Consider the following 18,309-nt stretch of genomic DNA (forward strand, 5'->3'; position numbering starts at 1 on the left):
GAGAATGTACAAATGGAACCAAATGGACCCATTCCATTTGTACACACTCGAGAGCTAAATTAACACTCAAGATGTTAGTGTACAAGCTGTCAAGTCACCGAAAGTACACACAATTGTGTAATACTGTAAGTAGTGAGTACCTCTCTGTTATTCTAACATGCTGATGCTCATCATATTGGTCTATGGTGGTAGACCCCGTCCATCTAGGCCTTCAAGCAGACTAATGCGATCAACGTTAAATATTTGTACATACTATTTGACCCAGGTCTTGTAAATAGACAGTTAGGAAGGAAATGTGTAGTGAAGGAGGGGGTTGAAGCCTGTAAAGGTTAATCATTAGAGAAGGAAGCCTGGTAGGTTAGTACAACGTTAAGGAAAGAAAGTGGCGCAGAGGATGCAAGAATAGCTTTAGGCTTTCCCTTCAACACTGTAATAACAGACCATATTCACCTAACTGTATTCTCTTAATTAGTATGAGCAAATTGGCCCCTGTGTGAATAGGGTCAATTGAGAAATAGAGTAGGGGTCAGCCTCCAGTTATGAGGCTAACCAACACCTTTCTTTTTACAACATGAATCTTTGGCCTTTAACCCAACTACAACTGCCTAACAGTAAATGATGTGAAATAAATTATAAGAATCATATACAGTACGTTGTGTGGGAACACTCCTATCATCTTCCTCTTTCTGTTCCCATTCGTCACTCGTTCTAGCCATCACAACCATAGCATGGGTCTCATTTAACCCATTCAGAACGGGTACACATTATTGTGTATCATTATTTTATGCTTTAACTATTGAAAAATAGCAGATATACAAGCTCACAGTGCGGCACCGAGTGCCGCGCTGCAAGCTTGTAGATCTGCTATTTTTGAAAAATTGTGAAAATTAGAATTTTGTGTCTTTTGAATCCTTCAAAGGTTTTTTGAAAAACCTATGTTTCTATGTCAGCAATCTGGCCAGCCATTGTCAAAGAAAAGGTCTTTTTCACTTAACTGGAGCTCAGTTAGTCTGTTCTTGAGAGACTACTATGTCAGTGGTTCTCAGACCTTTTAATGTGAAGGACCCCCAAACTGATATTTATTTGGCCACGGACCCCCATCTCAAAATATCTAGTTCCAGGGACTCCCCAGAAGCAAAATTTGAGTTACAAACGTTTGCTTTAAAAATACATATATTCAAAGATTTGCACACATTTTCACAACTTTTTCAAAAATAGCAGATCTACAAGCTCGCAGCGTGGCACTCGGTGCCGCGCTGTGAGCTTGTATATCTGCTATTTTTCAATAGTTAAAGCATTCAATAATTCTAGGCCTAAATATTAATAGTAAATAATATTTTAAACACACCACAATAGTAAGGGTTTAGACCTGTGTGGTTGAGAAACATTTTATTTTATTTTATTTACCACCCCCACTCTCCACTCTATTTGATCTGCCTCCCACCATCTCCACCATGACCAAAACCCACAAAATCAGAAAATGACACTTGACCAGCTAAATACAGGGTTCCCACACATTTTTACCAATTAATTTCCAAAACTTTTCCAGAATATTTAAGCCAATTTCGAGGTCTATATAACAATAATTCAGCTCAATAACAGGTCGCTTACTCCTATGCGCAATGCCCAAAGACAGGTAGTGTAGTGTTTTTAGGCCGTGATCCCCGAAATAATCATATTTTAACTGGGGACCCCGGCACCCTGACGAGCACTAAGAGTTGAGGAATCTTGTATAACACGGTTCTATTGTGCTAATTTCACAATCTCTGCCTCTAATATTTGACAATTTGGCCAATGTTTAATTTGTCATTTCAGAGGTATTAACAAAATCAATAACCAAAGACAATGCATAGCAATTTTTTCCAGGACCTTCCAGGACCCTTGATCAATTCCAAAACCTTTCCAGTACTGAAAAAAAAAAATCTAATTTCAAAATATTTCCAGGAATTTCATGACCGTGGGAACCCTGTAAATAAGACAAGTAGAAACGAGGTTGTCAAAACGTCTGCAGCTCTGCCATCATCTCCTTCCCTTCCAGCCCAGCTTCTCCTCTTACCTGCGGGTCAGCTTGGAGGTGAGCTTGCTGAACAGGTTGGTGGTGGCGCGGGTCCTGGCGTGGGGCAGCGGCACCGCGTCGTGGGACAGCGTGGGGGAGGTGGGCGGCGCGTGGGAGGAGGCGGTGGAGCGCCGGTCGCGGATCTGGCCGCCGTGGAAGGTGCTCCTCACGGTGGTGCCCCGCGTGAGGCGGGAGGAAGGCGCGGAGGAGGAGGAGGAGGACACCCCCGAGGCCCCGGCGATGCTGTGCGTAGAGGGGGAGGCTGGCGGGAGGCGGTGGGACATGGAGCTGGGGGGACAGAAGGAGGGACGGGGACAGACATAAATAAAATGCTGCAAGAAGCAGGGCAAGTTTAACGCTACAGCCCATTTCATACAGAAAGGCAATTCAAAGTGACATATTCACTTAAAGCTGGGTTCAAACCTGGATGGTTCGAGCGGCTCGATTACATACAAAGTCAATGCAAAGACGAGATGACGCGCGACCGGGCACTGCGTGAACAGACGCGGCGCGAACGATCCGAACAGGGCGGCGCGAACGACGCGAATGGCCGCCTCGTTCGCACCGCCCCACTTCGAACTGAAGCGTCCTTCGCTTCCCCCTGACTCCGCCCATCGAGCCCTGACAGCCAATCACCGTTGATGTTGTCCGGAGACACAGACATGTTTTTGGTGTTTGGAGTTGGGACTTCCTTTTTTCTGGGTGTTTCGCCTTGATTCCAACGGGACATGATTTCTTTACCAAAGCGGACCTGCGCGAACAAAGTGAAGCGATAGAAGCGACTAGAATAGAAGAAATAGCTTCAGGTTTGGACACAGCTTTAGGCATACAAAGTCACTTCAAGGCATAATACGGCATTTCCTGCCAGGGGTTTGTGAATTATGGTTAATAAGTTCTGCCAAAGAAACATATTAAGATCGCTCTTCTCTATTGTTCGATCAAGCTACCGTTGCTAATAGTTGCTGGAAGACGAAATAAATCGGAAACAAAACATCCGTTCCCCATCCGGTCCCATTCAACTGCAGAAGAAGAATGCGCTACATCTCCGCCCCTAGGTTTGGAGAGGGGAAAATGGCCCGCATGAATTTGTGCACACGGCACTAGGAGTACTTTGAACAGGGAAACGAAACTACTGCACACTGACACACACCAAGGGTGTAGAAATGACCGCAAGCAAACGGAGAAGACGCACGGCACTGTGCACGCACGCGATCATCCTCCAGATCTCCGTCTTTAGAAGGAATGAAGGATTTAAAAAGTAAAATATATGAAGAAATAATTCAAAATGCCTTTTCTTTCGCTATCACCATTAAACTTGTATTCATCAGAGGTTTCGCATTTTGAAATAGAATTAATCCTTCTGGGGACATTCACCAACATGGAGTAGTCTCAACTCCTGAATTATAGAGCTTATATATACAAGACACTTAACATGACAAGGCATGGTGACGCTATTCACCAACCCCGGTCAAGGGCTTGCATGTCAGACGTGTCTAGACAATGCCAGACAGAGAGGTATGAACCTCTTTCATACGGTACACACACTGTGTGCTCACACACACACACACACACCACAGTAGGACATAGTAATGACACAGATAGGACAAGCCAAGGACAAAGGGACCTTGACACATACAGTGCATTACGTGACTGTCCATAATAGTGTACATATCACTCCACATATTGACATTCAACATCCAATATTCTGCGGCTGGTAAAGCCAGGCCCATTTGATGTGATGGATGGCCATGCAGTGAGTGACCGACCGGCGCTGGTCCAGAGTGCCATGGCGGAAATAAATGACTTGAAATAAAGGACAAGGGCGGGCAGAGAGGGGAAGGCAAGTACAAGGGAACAAAGGAATAAGAGATGTGACAAGGGGAAAGGACACTTTTCTCCCTCGAAAAACATAAATTAATTAAACCAGTCTGACTGCCCGGAGAGAGGTCAAGAGAAAGGACATGAGAGAAACAAGGAAAATATCGTCGTTGTCGGGTGGAAACCTCGTATCTCCAAGTTTAAAATGTGTATGTTCTTTCGCAAAGTAAAAGCCCTGCTTCATCATACAAGGCCGTTGCACAAAAGTAGTGAAAACAGCCGATCTACAAGCACACAACGCCTCGCGGCGCGAGGCGTTGTGTGCTTGTAGATCTGCTGTTTTCACTATTTTTTTTTTTTTTTTTTTTTTAAGATTTGTTTTGGGGCTTTTTGCCTTTATTGGATAGGACAGTAGACTGACAGGAAATGGGGGCGAGACAGGGAGTGACATGCGGCAAAGGTCGGCCGGATCGGGAATCGAACCGGCGACGCCGACAGGCATTGATGCCGAAATGGCAATTCCTATATGGTATGCGCCTGGTCCACTAGGCCACCAGGCGCCCTGTTTTCACTAGTTTAAATCATTTTTAAGATGATAAATGCAAACGAACGGTTTTGGACATACAAGGTTTTCACCCGACAACGACGATATGCAGAGGGGCATGGAGTGAGAGAGAGAGAGAGATGTAATGAAAAGCAACAGCTAGTAGTGAGACAGAGGACAGCCCTCCAGACGTGACCAGCAGCTCGTTTCTATTGTCGACCGAATGACCCAGAATGTTGTCATTGTCGGAGCTCCCTGAAGCCTAAAACCCTTCCTTCATAGGATTGTACCCTTTACATTACCATCCTCTCTCCCGGTGATTATTGTCCTTTCACTGCACACCCACGCGCACCCTTTCTTTCCATTCCTCATCTCAAATTCTGTTTCTTTTAGTCTCTTTTTTATTTTCTCCTGATATATCTACTGCATAGTACTGTGTTCTATCCGTCATTCAATGTTATAGGAGATACTTCAATGGTTTCCTGTGTAAATAAGCCAAGTGTTTTTCTAGGATCTCCTTTTAGTTGACCTTGTACCAGTGAACTGTACCGTCGTGAAACTGTACTGTTTTCTATGCAAACTTATAATAAAGTCTCTAATTAATCAACCAAGTTAGCATTTATCTCCAAAGCTTCACGTTCACCGATTCGTTTTAAATTAACTTTATTCCAGCATTTTTAGGACATTCGATCTAAAATACAAAACCATACACGTTTGCATTACATACTTGTGAGGATGACTACATTTTAATACAGTCATTTTGTAAATGGCCTTTCCCCCCATTTTTGTCATTTTTAACTCTAAGCATAAAGCCAGAGTTTAATTGCACACCAGTGTCAAACACCCAAAATATTTTGGGTGGGTGACAGCAGTGCAAGTATAAATCAATATCCAATCATAGCCTGAAGAAGTGCTGCTGTGCTGGCCGCTATGTGTGGGTTATCCCAGTGTTTAACTTCAATTAAGGCCCTTTTAACTTGTTTCTACAGAAGAGTGGCTTGGTTTCTTTTTTCTTATTTGCAAGTTTTCAGTCCTCCACCAAAGAGCCCAGTTCGCCTAATTTCTTTTTCAACTTCCGAGCACCCAGACCCTTTCCTTTTTTTTTTTAAAGATGTGTTTTTATGCCTTTATTGTCAGGACAGTAGACTGACAGGAAACAGGGAGAGAGATGAGGAGTGAAACGCAGCGAATCTGGTCGGGCTCGGGAATCGAACCAGCGTCCCGCTGCAGGCTACACAAAGCCTGTGTGGTATGCGCCCGGACCAGTAGGCCAGCGGGCACCCGACCGTTTCCTTTTTCTAAGTATAAATCAAGCCTAAATCTTAACATCTAAAATGTTGCCTTACCATTCTTGTAAGGAGCAGGAAACTTGTCCTCACAATGTCTATTTCTCAAATTCTACTGTACTCAAGTATAGTAATACAAGTACAGCATACAGTACAGACACGCCGGACACCTCGCACCCTGCCTCCCTGGGTTATCCGGCTGTCTGCGGGGGCCGGAGGCTGCTTTCCATAACGCTCTAGATAACAACACCCACACAGAGTTCAAGAGGGCCAGAGCCATTAGGTGGGTTAAGTTGATGTGCAGCCGCTGCAGAGCAAAATCATTTAACTTCAAATGGGAATGAGCTGACCGCTGCAGAACACAAGCTCAGCACACTGAGAGGAGAGGAGAGTGTGCATTAGTGATGCCAATGATGGAATTAATGTTTTGCATGCTTCAGTATGTCTGTCACTGCATGAGGTCACTTACTGCAGAGATTCAGTAAGTCAGGGGTCTTCAACGTTTTCAGGCCAATTAGTTGAGAGAGAGATGAAGCACAACCTTTTTGTAGATTCCATATAGTTTCATCGTTTGACAACACAATCATCAGTGTATTTTGGATTCATGTAATTTATTGTTTTCAGATATTTAACCACTTGAACTGCCAATACTTAATAAATTTGGCCTTTCACTCTGTACTTAGTCTGCTCTTTTTACCCTCTACACCAAACCTATTTGCTAAAAATAGCAAGGCGTTGTGAGCTTGTAGATCTGCTATTTTTGGCTAAAGTTCTCCGAATATGGATGCTAGGGTTCAAGTGGTTAATATAAAAAAGGAGAAAAAAAGGTTTCTATCACACATAGGTTTGGAGGACCCCCTGTAGTAACTCTGAGGACCCCCTAGGGGTCCCGGAGCCCCTGTTGAATAGGTTTGGAGGACCCCCTGTAGTAACTCTGAGGACCCCCTAGGGGTCCCGGAGCCCCTGTTGAAGACCCCTGCAGTAAGTGACCTCATGTCAAGGACCCCGGAATAGGGGGACTATTTTGCAGCGATACAAATACACATCGTTTCTTGAGATGTTTGACTTGCTGTTCGGTGTGCATTTGGCAGAAAAAAGTTTGAAAAACAATGCTCTATGGTCGGGAAGTAGAGCATCCTGCCTCTGTCCCCAGTCCATTGCCTCCCTCCCCAGTCCCTCCTCCATCCATCATCACCTCCAGCTCTCTGACCGCCCTTCCACCTCCCCATCTCAACTCCGTCTCAGCTCTCTCTATCCCACGTTCTCTGAATCAGGGCCCAGTTGAAAATCTCTAAAGGCCCACACCTTCTGATCACTTGACACGGCAGACAAATTGATGCTGTGTCAAGTGGTCAGATGGGTGGGCCACGTGCATTTTCAGAGCATGTTTATTTTAATGATCAATCAAATGGGTTTCAACTAATGAAGTCATATATATATTTTTTTTATTCATGTATTGGTATCACTTTTTAATATTATATTACACTAGTACTGTAGCTCCCCTCAAGCCGGTCTTATATTTAGTTGCGCTGTGAGGTGTTGTGAGCTTGTAGATCTATTTTCGGTGCTCGACACCATGCACAACAGAGTATATCATCTCTGCCTTATACACCTCCCTTGCTCCCTCTCCCTCTCTCCGTTCTTTTCCCCCATCTTCCCCCTACCTCGCTCAACCTTTTTTGTTTTTCTTTTTTTTCACTCCCTAAATCTTCTCCTGCAACCCCCAATCCTGTCTCATCACTTCATCTGTTTCCTACTGTGCAGAATCCCCAACACCTACACCACCAGCACCCCCATCTCTGCAGGGATGCAAGACTGTAGGTCATTCTGGCTCAACCCACCAAAAGACAGGATTACAGGAGAGGGAACACAGACCAGCTACGATGAACCATGACGGAGGCAGAAAGAAGTAAACGCACAGAGAGAATGAGAGGTAAAGAGATGGAGACAGAGACTACCATGCTCTGAGACTGACATGCTCTCTTGTTCACACCGGCGCACGCACGCACACACACACACACACACACACACACACACACACACACACACACACACACACACACACACACACACACACACACACACACACACACACACACACACACACACACACACACACACACACACACACACACACACACACCACTCACCTATTCTCTTTGCCGTTCTGTAGTAATGAGTGTCGGTCTGTACTGGATCGGTCTGTGCACACATAGGTGTTCCGACGAGTCATGGCACTGGCTGGGATGTTGTTCTGGAAGAGATAAAAATTGAAACTTTTAGCAATTATTGTCTGCAATCACGTTGTTGCAGAACAATTCAGCTAAACCAGGAGTTCTCAAACCTTTTTAGGCCATGACCCCCAAAATAAACATATTTGAACTGGAGACCCCCACCCTGACAAGCACTTGGAATTGTAGCTATTACATTTAATGTGACTCGGTTCCACAGATAAATATTGTGAAAATAGCTGATCTACCCTAACCCGGCTATTTTCACAATGTTCGCATCTAGCTTACTTCATATTTTACAGTTTGCCAGTTTGGTATTAAATGTTCTTGAAAGTCCTTAAATTGTCACTTTAGAAATGTGCAGATACCCTGTATACACTTACACTGTGTGTTGGTTTGTTTACCATTGAGGGAGAAAAAAAAAATACATTAAGCTAATCATCTGGGAACCCCACACAATAATTGCCCCACTTGGGGTTGAGAACCACTGAGCTAAACTAACCCAAATAAAGCACATACAATTTGACTTAATTTGATCAAACACAAGACATTAGTCCAAATAATGGCCATCGACAAAACCTAGCCCAATGCAAGCTGCCCCTAATATGGAGCAGATTAGTGATGTTTTTGCAAGGTTAACTGCAGGGCTTCGCATGGACGATGACATAACAAGTGGCAGTGTTTATAGTTAACCTCACTGATGTGACACAAAGTTGTTCTGACGAGGTAAGCTGGTGCTCCAAGCAGGATGAAAACAAACACTACATGGATATGAAAATGCCATTTGACCCCATGTGGTGTCATGTTTGCTCATATCTGCTCACCATGTGTCACATTTATGGGGGTAATCTGGGGTTAATCTGCCGGAAATGTCTTGTCCGACTCCATTTATTGTGCAACTGCTTTGTCAAAATGTTAATCTGAGCAGCGGTGAGCTGCATATTCACCGTCTGGATTATGTCTCTTTATTAATCTGTGTAGAATTAAGGCAGTGTGTGTGTACAAAAGAGGGTGAGAGAGAGGACAGAGTGAAAGAATTGTACGTGTGTGTCAGTGAGATTTTGTGTGAATGAGTTGAGTGAGTGACAGAGTCATTGAGTAGCATCTGATTTATTCTGTACTAATGTAAGCAGAATGTTTACTTCATGCTCTAGTCCAGGGGCCTGGAGTGTTTCAGACCAAGGGGTCCTTGGTCAGACAGAGGTGAGGTGAAGCAGGGACGTCCACTACATACTGTATAGTATAAAATTGTGTTTCATATTAAAGCCTTTTCATAGATTTCATAGATGGCTTCATAGACTTGTTTGACAGCATTATCATTGTGTAGCATTGTGTTCATGTTAATGCGTATTTAACCACTTAAACCCTCAATACTTAGAACACTTGTACATGGTGTGTTCTCCCCCCTTTACACCAAACCTCTTCGCTGAAAATACATTTTAGATCGGCTATTTTCGTCTGGGGTTCCCCTCAGAATAGGTATTCTACGGTTCAAGCGGTTAATGTAAAAAAGAAAGAAAAAAGTTCCTAACACAAAGATTTTGCGCCCCCCCTGTAACTTGGAGGACTCCTTGTTGAAGACTCCTGCTCTAGTCTATCCCTGTTAATTCAACCTAAATGAGTTGTGATGTGAGAAACGGGGATGATGACAATGTGGTGAGGAACGTCTTTTCAATAAGGATTGGATTTGGATAAAAAATGTTCTTAGATCCACTCACACTTACCGTCGTCGTGTTAATTTCTTTTCGGCGGTCAGGGATCTCGGACTTATTTGGATTGTGGGCGGAGCTAACCATGGGACTGGAGGGGGGCGGGATGCTACGGGAGCCAACCGTATTGGTGCTGGCCTTTCGGATGGACATGCGTTCCTCTTTCAGCCCCGCCGCCTCACCGACGCCACTGGGACTACGCTTTGGGTGGGTGGTCCCTGGCAGCGCAGGACCGCCTGAGAGGGAGAGAGAGAGAGATGTGGGGACAGTGACACAAACAGAAAAGAGGGACAATAAAAAAAGAGATGGTGAAAATGAAAGGAAACGCATAGAAGGAGATAAAAAAAAGAAACAGACAGAAAAAGTACAGCATTTATTAAGTAATCTCTTAAGATAGATTCAGAGCTAAAATATGTTTTTCTTGTTGTTTTTTTTGCGGATGGGTTCCCAGATTACTTTGTAAGTAATCTTCCCTATTCAAAGTCAGTTTAAATTTTCAGCATTCACCACAAACGGACAACAGTAATTACGCAAACCGATCTAGCAGTTGACAGCATTGCATAGATAAAAGAATATTTGATCGCGGTATAATTCAGGCTTGACGCGCTTACAGAAGTCAGAGTGTCGTCTCTGGCGGTGATACGTTGAGCTGCTACGCTGCGCCTTGTGGGCGGAGGAGGAGGCGGAGGGGGGGCCAGAGGAGGTGGAGGAAGTGGAGTGTTTGCTGGTTCCGTTGGTGATGGTGCCCCCTCGGACCCTGGCCAGACTCAGAGTGCTGCCTGTCCGAGACTCTGTGCCAGTCTCCGACTGAGAGAGAAGCACAGACAGAGACATTTAGAACAGAGGGCTGTCATCTGCTCTTCAGAACAGAAGGTTATTCGACCAATCACAACAGCATTTTTAACATTTCTGCAAAGCATCTAGCTAGCTAAGCTTCAACTAACATTTTGTCTGCCACCATAGACTGTCATTTTATTTCGGCCTTTCCGGTGTTATTTGCACCGTATTCAGAGCCGTTTTCATGTTACAGCATAGAACAGGAGTCAATGGAGAATAGACGCTCCATTTAGCTTCTGGCCGTGTTGTGTCATGACGTATGGACCAGCGTCTTTCACCAGCACCCACAGCAAGCGTCTGTTTAGCTGGTTACCATGGCAACTTCAGCTGGGTTAGGCAGGGGAAGAGCTAATTGGGCTTCCACTTCCAGTAGGACTTATTAACAGAGACAGGCGAAACAGAAGTAGGGGACTAAGGGGAGGCGGGACTTATTTTCCACTTGCTTACATAATGTGGCAGCTACTGAAAAAATGCTGTTGGTGTATACAATATACCAAGATCATATGCACGTCACGTATGTACCTGTACACAAGATGTAACAATAAAGCCCAACCTTGAAGCACAGATGGTAAGGTGGAAGAATTTGAAAATTGCCGGAGCCAACATGTCTGTATTGAAAGACTAATGCAACACATACCAAGGACTGACATTATGCTCACATACGTGTTCGAATGAAAGACTGATAGTATTTCTAGGCTATTTCCACATCTTTCAGTAATGTCTTTCTTTTTGCTTTATGTCACCATGTTCCATTTTATTTGAAAAATACTTCTGATCTGATAGGGCAAGTTTACATTGTACACACAAGGTACACACAAGGTTCTCATCTAAAAGATAACCTTGTTCTCAGTGGGATTGTTCGCAATGTTAAAGGCATTGAATCAAATCCTAATATCATCACACCAAAATCATTATTTGTCACGACGTATATATTAGATACTGAGAGCAACTCATCAAATCAAACTCATTTTGAAACTTCTTTCCACACAGAACTGCTAATTTATCCACACTCTAAGAGTATAAACCGGTTGTACCATTTGTACACACACAGAGTTAATTCAACATTTACAGACCAAACCAAAAAGACACAGTGGACCAAGCCAATAAGACTGAATATCTGACCTCATTCTTGCGCCCAAGCAGCAGGTAAGTGGCGGTGACCTCGTTGTATTTCTGGGTAGTCAGGGCATCTTTGATATCATCTCTGGTGTAGCCCATGCCAACCATGATATCTGGAGTGGAGAGACACAACAGACTTGATTCAAGATTCAACATTTTATTCGTTACATCTCATATACAAGAACATGAGAGTATGATCCTTTGGTTTTGTTAGAAAGTAGTAGGTTAAAGAATTAGCAGTGGTGTAATGGTGAGTTTTTTTCCCCCACGGGGGAAAGGTATTTTAATGACGTCACATGCACGCGCGCTCGCCTACATAATGTATGATTAATATGATCTTTACTTAGGTTTACGGGTGTATGAATAGTAGGAGGAAACATGTTTGTATAAGAAATGACTCGTTTTAGTTTTAGTCTAAAGCTGAAACTAAAAGAATATTACCCTCTCCTGCTACGATGGCATTGCTGCGTGCAGATACTGGGAGCAGCCCTACTGAAGCCAAAATGCTGTGTTGCTTAGTGCATGCGAAGTATGAGGATGCATTTGCACACTCGCTGGTAAACCTGTTAAGCCACTGGGGTTACCATTTACTTGGCTCATGAATCGAGGGGGACACGCGCTCTAGCGTGCACACGCCGTGCACACCCGTACCGTACCTGTGCGTGACAATTTACTGTGGGAGCGTCGTGGTGTCCGCCCTGAGAATCAGTAAATAGAAAAGTATGTACAGTAATCACAGCTCACTTTGAGGTGCTTTTGAAAGTGTTGTGTGCAGGGAATACATAACATATACGTACGCATATATGTATATGTATGTATATACATATTATTACATACATGTGGATGTACATTTTATATGTACTTAGGTTTATGTGTACAATAGCTTTGTAATGGAAAGATTAATTAAACAGACCATGGGCTGGAATGCTGCTATTCCCAAAGTCTGTTGTATAGTTGTAAATTATGTATAATACACAGGGCTTTAATATGAGCTAGTGCAGGGGTCTTCAACAGGGGATCCAGGACCCCTAGGGAGTCCTCAGTGTTACTACAGGGGGTCCTCCAAATCTTTGTGTGATAGGAAAAAAAATCTCCTTTTTTATATTAACCACTTGAACCCTAGTGTCCAAACCCTAGCGTCCAAAAATAGCTGATCTACAAGCTCACAACGCACATTGTGAGCTTGTAGATTGGCTATTTTTGGCAAAGAGGTTTGGTGTAGATGGAAAAAAGAGCAGACAGAGTACAGAGTGAAAGATCAAGTTGATTAAGTGTTGACGATTCAAGTGGTTAAATATCTGAAAACATAAAATGACATGAATCCAAAATACACTGATGATTGTGCTGTCAAACGATGAATCTATGAACAGGTTGTGGGGGTCCCTGCTTCATCTGTCTCTCAACTGAGGGGTCCTTGGCCTGAAAACGTTGAAGACCCCTGAGCTAGTGAAACAACATGGGAACCTATTGCATTCTGGGGAATTGCAGTGTTCCTCACCAATGCGGCCGGCATCGTTGTGGTCTTCCACAGGCTCTAGATGGGGCTTAAGGTCATCTCCGTCATAGCCTACGTTTATCCACTTGTCCTTCATAATTTGCTGAAGAGAAGACACAGGATGAAGGGCGGTAAGGTTTAATCAAGACGCGTCCGATTAAATCCAGGCATGAAGGGGAGACGTGAGGAGACAGGTTATTCTTTGAAAGTGCAAATAAACTTTATTCACAAATTCACTACTAACTTACACACTATTTAACCAATTTACATTGCTATTGACAACTAAGTACAAACCACTTTGAATAATCATACTTGAAGCTAAATATAAGCCACCTTACATCCATTGTTGACAAATGTTTTGAATTGAATCTTTAGTATTTTAAATTACTGATGAATTTCACATTATAACCACTTTTCAAAAAGTGTATTTACATTCTTTACAATGAAGCCTCTCATATGTGTAGTATGTCCTCCTTACCTCCAGGGTGCAGCGTTTGGAGGGGTTGAGCACCAGGAAGCGTCTTAGGATCCCCTCACAATCTGTGCTCATGTAGAAGGGCACGCGGTATTTACCTCGCAGAACACGCTCCCGCAGTTCCTGAAAAGACACCACCAACACACATTAATAAGAAAAGGGGGTGCGTTTTGAAAGCAGAATGACCATTCAACTGGAACCAGCTGAATGTAACCACTGAGGGGGCAGTAACTTATCCCGCCAGTCTTCATTACTATACTTCCTCTATTACCAGTGGCCTTTTCTAGATCAGGGGCCACTTGAAAAGATTGAAAGCATTCATGGCTCACCCACCTGACCACAAACACAGCAGTTAAGTGGTCAGATGGATGGGCTGTGTGTATTCTCAGAGGATGTTTATTTTAATGATCAATTAAATGATGATCAATCAATTGATCAACTTTTGTTTTCTACTGTGTATCAATGAAACTGACATAGTATACTTTAATTCTCTTACTGCCACGTAGGAGGTCTTAAACTGCCATCAAAGTAGCTTAAACGTAGCTTACCTTTGCCATTTTATAGAAAAATATCCATCCATTATTTCCAAACGCAATCTTTTGTAAAATACAGTTGTATCTGTCATCGGTCAAAACAGACGGCTGAGCGCAGCAATTTGCAATGCACCAGGCTCGCAAATGTCCCTCACTTACACCAGTAGTTTAGAGCATAGAAATGGAGAAACTAGATCCAGGCATAGAAAACGTCCAGTTGTTTATGTGTGGTGGAGATTTGAGACCAGCGTTACGGGAGCCGTTTCTACTGTAGAGACCCGCGCCACCCCTCATCTGCTCACAGTGATCAGACAGGGTAAAGAACGAACGAACGGCCGCTCGTTCATGGCCGTGAGCTACTTGAATAAACGGACGAGCCTGCTCGTTCATAGCAGTAAAAGAGTTAAGTATCACTTTTTTTAAAATTAATGTTATATAATCATTAAATAAAATATGTATGCCTTTGATTTTGATTATTATATTTGTTGTGAAAATACCAATAAAAAAAGATTCGATTTTTTTTTTGCCAATTGTTTGGGGCCACATATCCTCACACCCACCTTGAGGTTCTGTCCATCGAAGGGCAGCGAGCCACTGACCAGCGTGTAGAGGATGACCCCCAGGCTCCAGATGTCCACCTCAGGGCCGTCGTACTTCTTCCCCTGGAAGAGCTCCGGGGCGGCGTAGGGAGGGGAGCCGCAGAAGGTGTCCAGCTTGCTCCCCATGGTGAACTCGTTGCTGAAGCCAAAGTCGGCTATCTTGATGTTGGCGTCGGCATCAAGTAGCAAGTTCTCCGCCTGCAGGAGACGCACGAAGGCAGTTGTTGAATAATTCTCTTAACCCGTTTAGACCTGATTCTAAAGATGCCATCTAAATCTTAAGATATGCGATGTATAAGGATAAAATCTAAAATTACCGATGCTTTCCCGGATTGAAGGTAGTGTTTCTCAAACCTGCATATTTCAAGGTCTCTCCTTAACTCTGACAGTGTACAAATGGAACCAAATGAACCCGCTAGGGTTCATTTGGTTCCATTTGTACACTGTCAGAGTTACAGACTTGTATGGGTCAATTTAAAGCCCCCTAAAGGAACGCACAGATTCCCTGGAATCCACTTTGAGAACCACTGGGTTAAGAGATATGAGGTTGAAAAATAGTCACCCACAGTCACAATAACTTTGGGTATGATGCCATTCAAAACCTTCCCTCCGTCTTCCATTGTTAATGAAGCATTTGAAAGACAAACTTAGCTGTGACCGTTTAACTTCTCCATCACTATGAGTTTTTAAAACAAACACCAACACTTACTGACAAATGCTATTTGACCCGAGTGTGATCAGAATCCCACACTTACCTTCAAGTCTCTATGAACAATGTTCTTCTGATGACAGTAGTGGACTGCTGATACAATCTAGAAAGAATAAACCAAACAAAAACGCAATGATTATGTTTATTATAGAAATGTCTATATGTTTATTATAGAAATGCAATTTGTAGCCAGAGTTTACAGTCAACATAACGTAACTTAAACCAGTAAGACTCCCTAATCGGGAGATAAGCGACCGTAGGTGGTTTATCTCCACAAATAGGGCAAAGATTTGTTTTTCCAAAATCTTCCTGATCCATGTTGATGACATGAGTGTAGACATGCTGTGTAGTGATATTCGTGATTTTAGGGCAAAAACTGTAGGAGCAGTGTCCAACAATGTGTTTTAAAAATCGGCCTGAAGGTGGCGCTAGAATAGGGCCATGTGAGAAATGAGGGGTGGGGTCTCCGCGTTGCCTTGGCGGACAAATAGGTACCGGCCCCGGCTCTCCCGGACGCTCCTTGCCCAAGGTACGGCATTTTATGTGCGCTGCAGTGGCAGGGGGTCCTCCACTGGGGGCGCCACCACTTTTGCATCCGTTCTGGAGCACCAGGAGTCGGTGGTCCCCGGGAATTCCCCGTGAGCAGCCCCGTTGGGGTGGTCATTTGGTCATTTTTGCACATGTGGTCATTTTTTACATCTGGGGGTCCCCCAGGGACCTGGGGGTCCCTGGGGCTCCGGGGGTCCTTGGAGGTTGTAGTTTGGCAGTCAAGGAGTGTGTGTGCAAAATTTGGCATGGATGGGGGCAACGGTTGTGGAGATATGAGCAGGGCAAAAGTGTGACGGACTCACTCACAGACAGACAGCCCGGGGAGGTTTTGGTAGTAAATGCGACCTACGGTCGCAATCACCACAACAAACCACACAGACAAATACTGGTGGAAAACAAACAATGATGCAGTATTGCAAAAGATCAAATTCCCTTGCTGCTGTTACACACACCACAACGTATGCCCACAGGGGGCGCCACACTGCTTCAGAGCTTTTAAACTGACCTGTCTGAACTTGGCTCTGGCCTCCTTTTCCTTCATTCTACCATGAGACACGAGGTAGTCGAACACTTCCCCTGCAAGACAGACCACACTGGTGTTAAACAAACTCCTGCCGGGTGAAGTCATGTCAAATCAGCGTGCTGTGGTGTGAAATCGTATGAGAGTTAAGAAAAACATCTGCCTGAATAAAACGTGGTGTGGTGTGGTGTGTGTATACTATGTGTATGTGTGTGTACAGACACGTGTGTGTGTGTGTGTGTGTGTGTGTGTGTGTGTGTGTGTGTGTGTGTGTGTGTGTGTGTGTGTGTGTGTGTGTGTGTGTGTGTGTGTGTGTACAGGCACGTGCACACATAGACATCAAAGGGGGCTTGGTGAGCGCTTTTACCCAGCTGTAAAAAAGTGCCCTCTCCAGACCATGAATGCATGCTTTTACCATGAAGAAAGGAATGCAAATGCCCCCCCTTTCCATGTCCTACAGCAATCAGGAGACTTGTCTTTTCCAAACTTCAATGCCACATCTGGCCCCCACCTTCACTTAATGCGGCCCGCAGGTTAATACTGGAATACTGATATATTATTAATTTCAGCTGTTACAATTCCAAACATGACCTGCTTTAATTCTTTCTATATTCGTAGCTTAATGACTAGTATAGTAGTATTAAAATATATTTATTTTATGTCCAATGTAGGTATTTGTATTTAGGTTCATAAAGTTAACATATATAACTAAATGCGTTTGAAATTAAATACAAATTTTACATTTCAGGATTCCAATTAAAAAATAACAACAAATAATTCAGGATTCCAATTCAAAAGAAGCAAAAATAGCCGATCTACAAGCTCAAAACGCATCGTGCAGCGTTGCGTTTTGAGCTTGCAGATCTGCTATTTTTGCTTCTTTTGTAAAAGCTTGGGAAAATATCGTGATATTGTATTTTTCCATATCGCCCACCCCTAAGCCCAAATAGTGGAAAGAGAGGTTGAGGTTAAGTTCAGCGGAGGACCATGTTACCGGCGAGCTCCTCCTTATTTGGACAGAAGCAGAGACAGAGACGAGAGCTCATAGACCACAGAGAGAGAGAGATGGAATGGGGAGGGGGATTTTAGGGATGAAGGGCAGACACAGGAAAGAAAAATAAAGAAGTAGAACGGTAAAAATAGAGCATGGGAAAAGGTTAAATAATACTGAAGAGAGAGCGAGGGATGGAACATCAGAGAGAAGTAGAGCAGGGGGTCTTCAACAGGGGGTCCGGGACACCAAGGGGGTCCTCAGAGTAACTACAGGGGGGGGGGCCTCCAAATCATTGAGTGATAGAAAAAAGAAATCTCCTTTTTTATATTAACCACTTGAACACTAGCGTCCATATTCTGAGAACTTTAGCCAAAAATAGCAGATCTACAAGCTTGTAGATCAACTATTTTTGGCAAAGAAGTTTGATGTAGAGGGGGAAAAAGAGCAGACTAAGTACAGAGTGAAAGGTCAAGTTTATTAAGTATTGATGGTTCAAGTGGTTACATATCTGATAACACAAATTGACATGAATCCAAAATACACTGATGATTGTGCTGTCAAACAATGAAACTATATGTGGGGGTCCCTGCTTCATCTCTCTCACAGCTAAGGGGTCCTTGGCCTGAAACGTTGAAGAGCCCCCCCTGAATTAGAGGATCCAAGGATGGTGTTTTTTCGTAAATTAATGCCCTTACTTGATCATACTAAAGCGTCACACAAAAACATCAGAAGTAGAAGATCCATAAGCTTCAAACGTGTCACTAAGTGCCACGTTTTGTGCTTGTAGATCTGCTACTTTTGAATTTGAATCCTGAAAAGTCCCAGTTTTGGACAT

General features: G+C 43.6%; 1 protein-coding gene across 3 annotated transcripts in view; it reads right to left on the minus strand.

Moving 5' to 3' along the window:
* Positions 1-18,309, minus strand: part of mark4b (MAP/microtubule affinity-regulating kinase 4b) — a 103,237-nt gene that overhangs the window by 11,506 nt on the left and 73,422 nt on the right. For 2 of the 3 annotated variants that reach the window (XM_080732393.1, XM_080732395.1), the window contains exons 6-15: positions 16,466-16,536; positions 15,458-15,514; positions 14,664-14,900; positions 13,574-13,693; positions 13,099-13,198; positions 11,604-11,713; positions 10,256-10,451; positions 9,654-9,880; positions 7,855-7,958; positions 2,057-2,344 (exon numbers count right to left, since the gene is read on the minus strand). In XM_080732393.1, coding sequence (XP_080588519.1) covers positions 2,057-2,344; positions 7,855-7,958; positions 9,654-9,880; positions 10,256-10,451; positions 11,604-11,713; positions 13,099-13,198; positions 13,574-13,693; positions 14,664-14,900; positions 15,458-15,514; positions 16,466-16,536 — 1,510 coding nt within the window. The remainder of the gene's footprint in view (positions 1-2,056; positions 2,345-7,854; positions 7,959-9,653; positions 9,881-10,255; positions 10,452-11,603; positions 11,714-13,098; positions 13,199-13,573; positions 13,694-14,663; positions 14,901-15,457; positions 15,515-16,465; positions 16,537-18,309) is intronic. The other variant, XM_080732394.1, reaches the window with a different exon arrangement.

The sequence above is a fragment of the Nannobrachium achirus genome (assembly GCF_963921795.1).
Source record: "Nannobrachium achirus genome assembly, chromosome: 8".
Classification (NCBI taxonomy): domain Eukaryota; kingdom Metazoa; phylum Chordata; class Actinopteri; order Myctophiformes; family Myctophidae; genus Nannobrachium; species Nannobrachium achirus.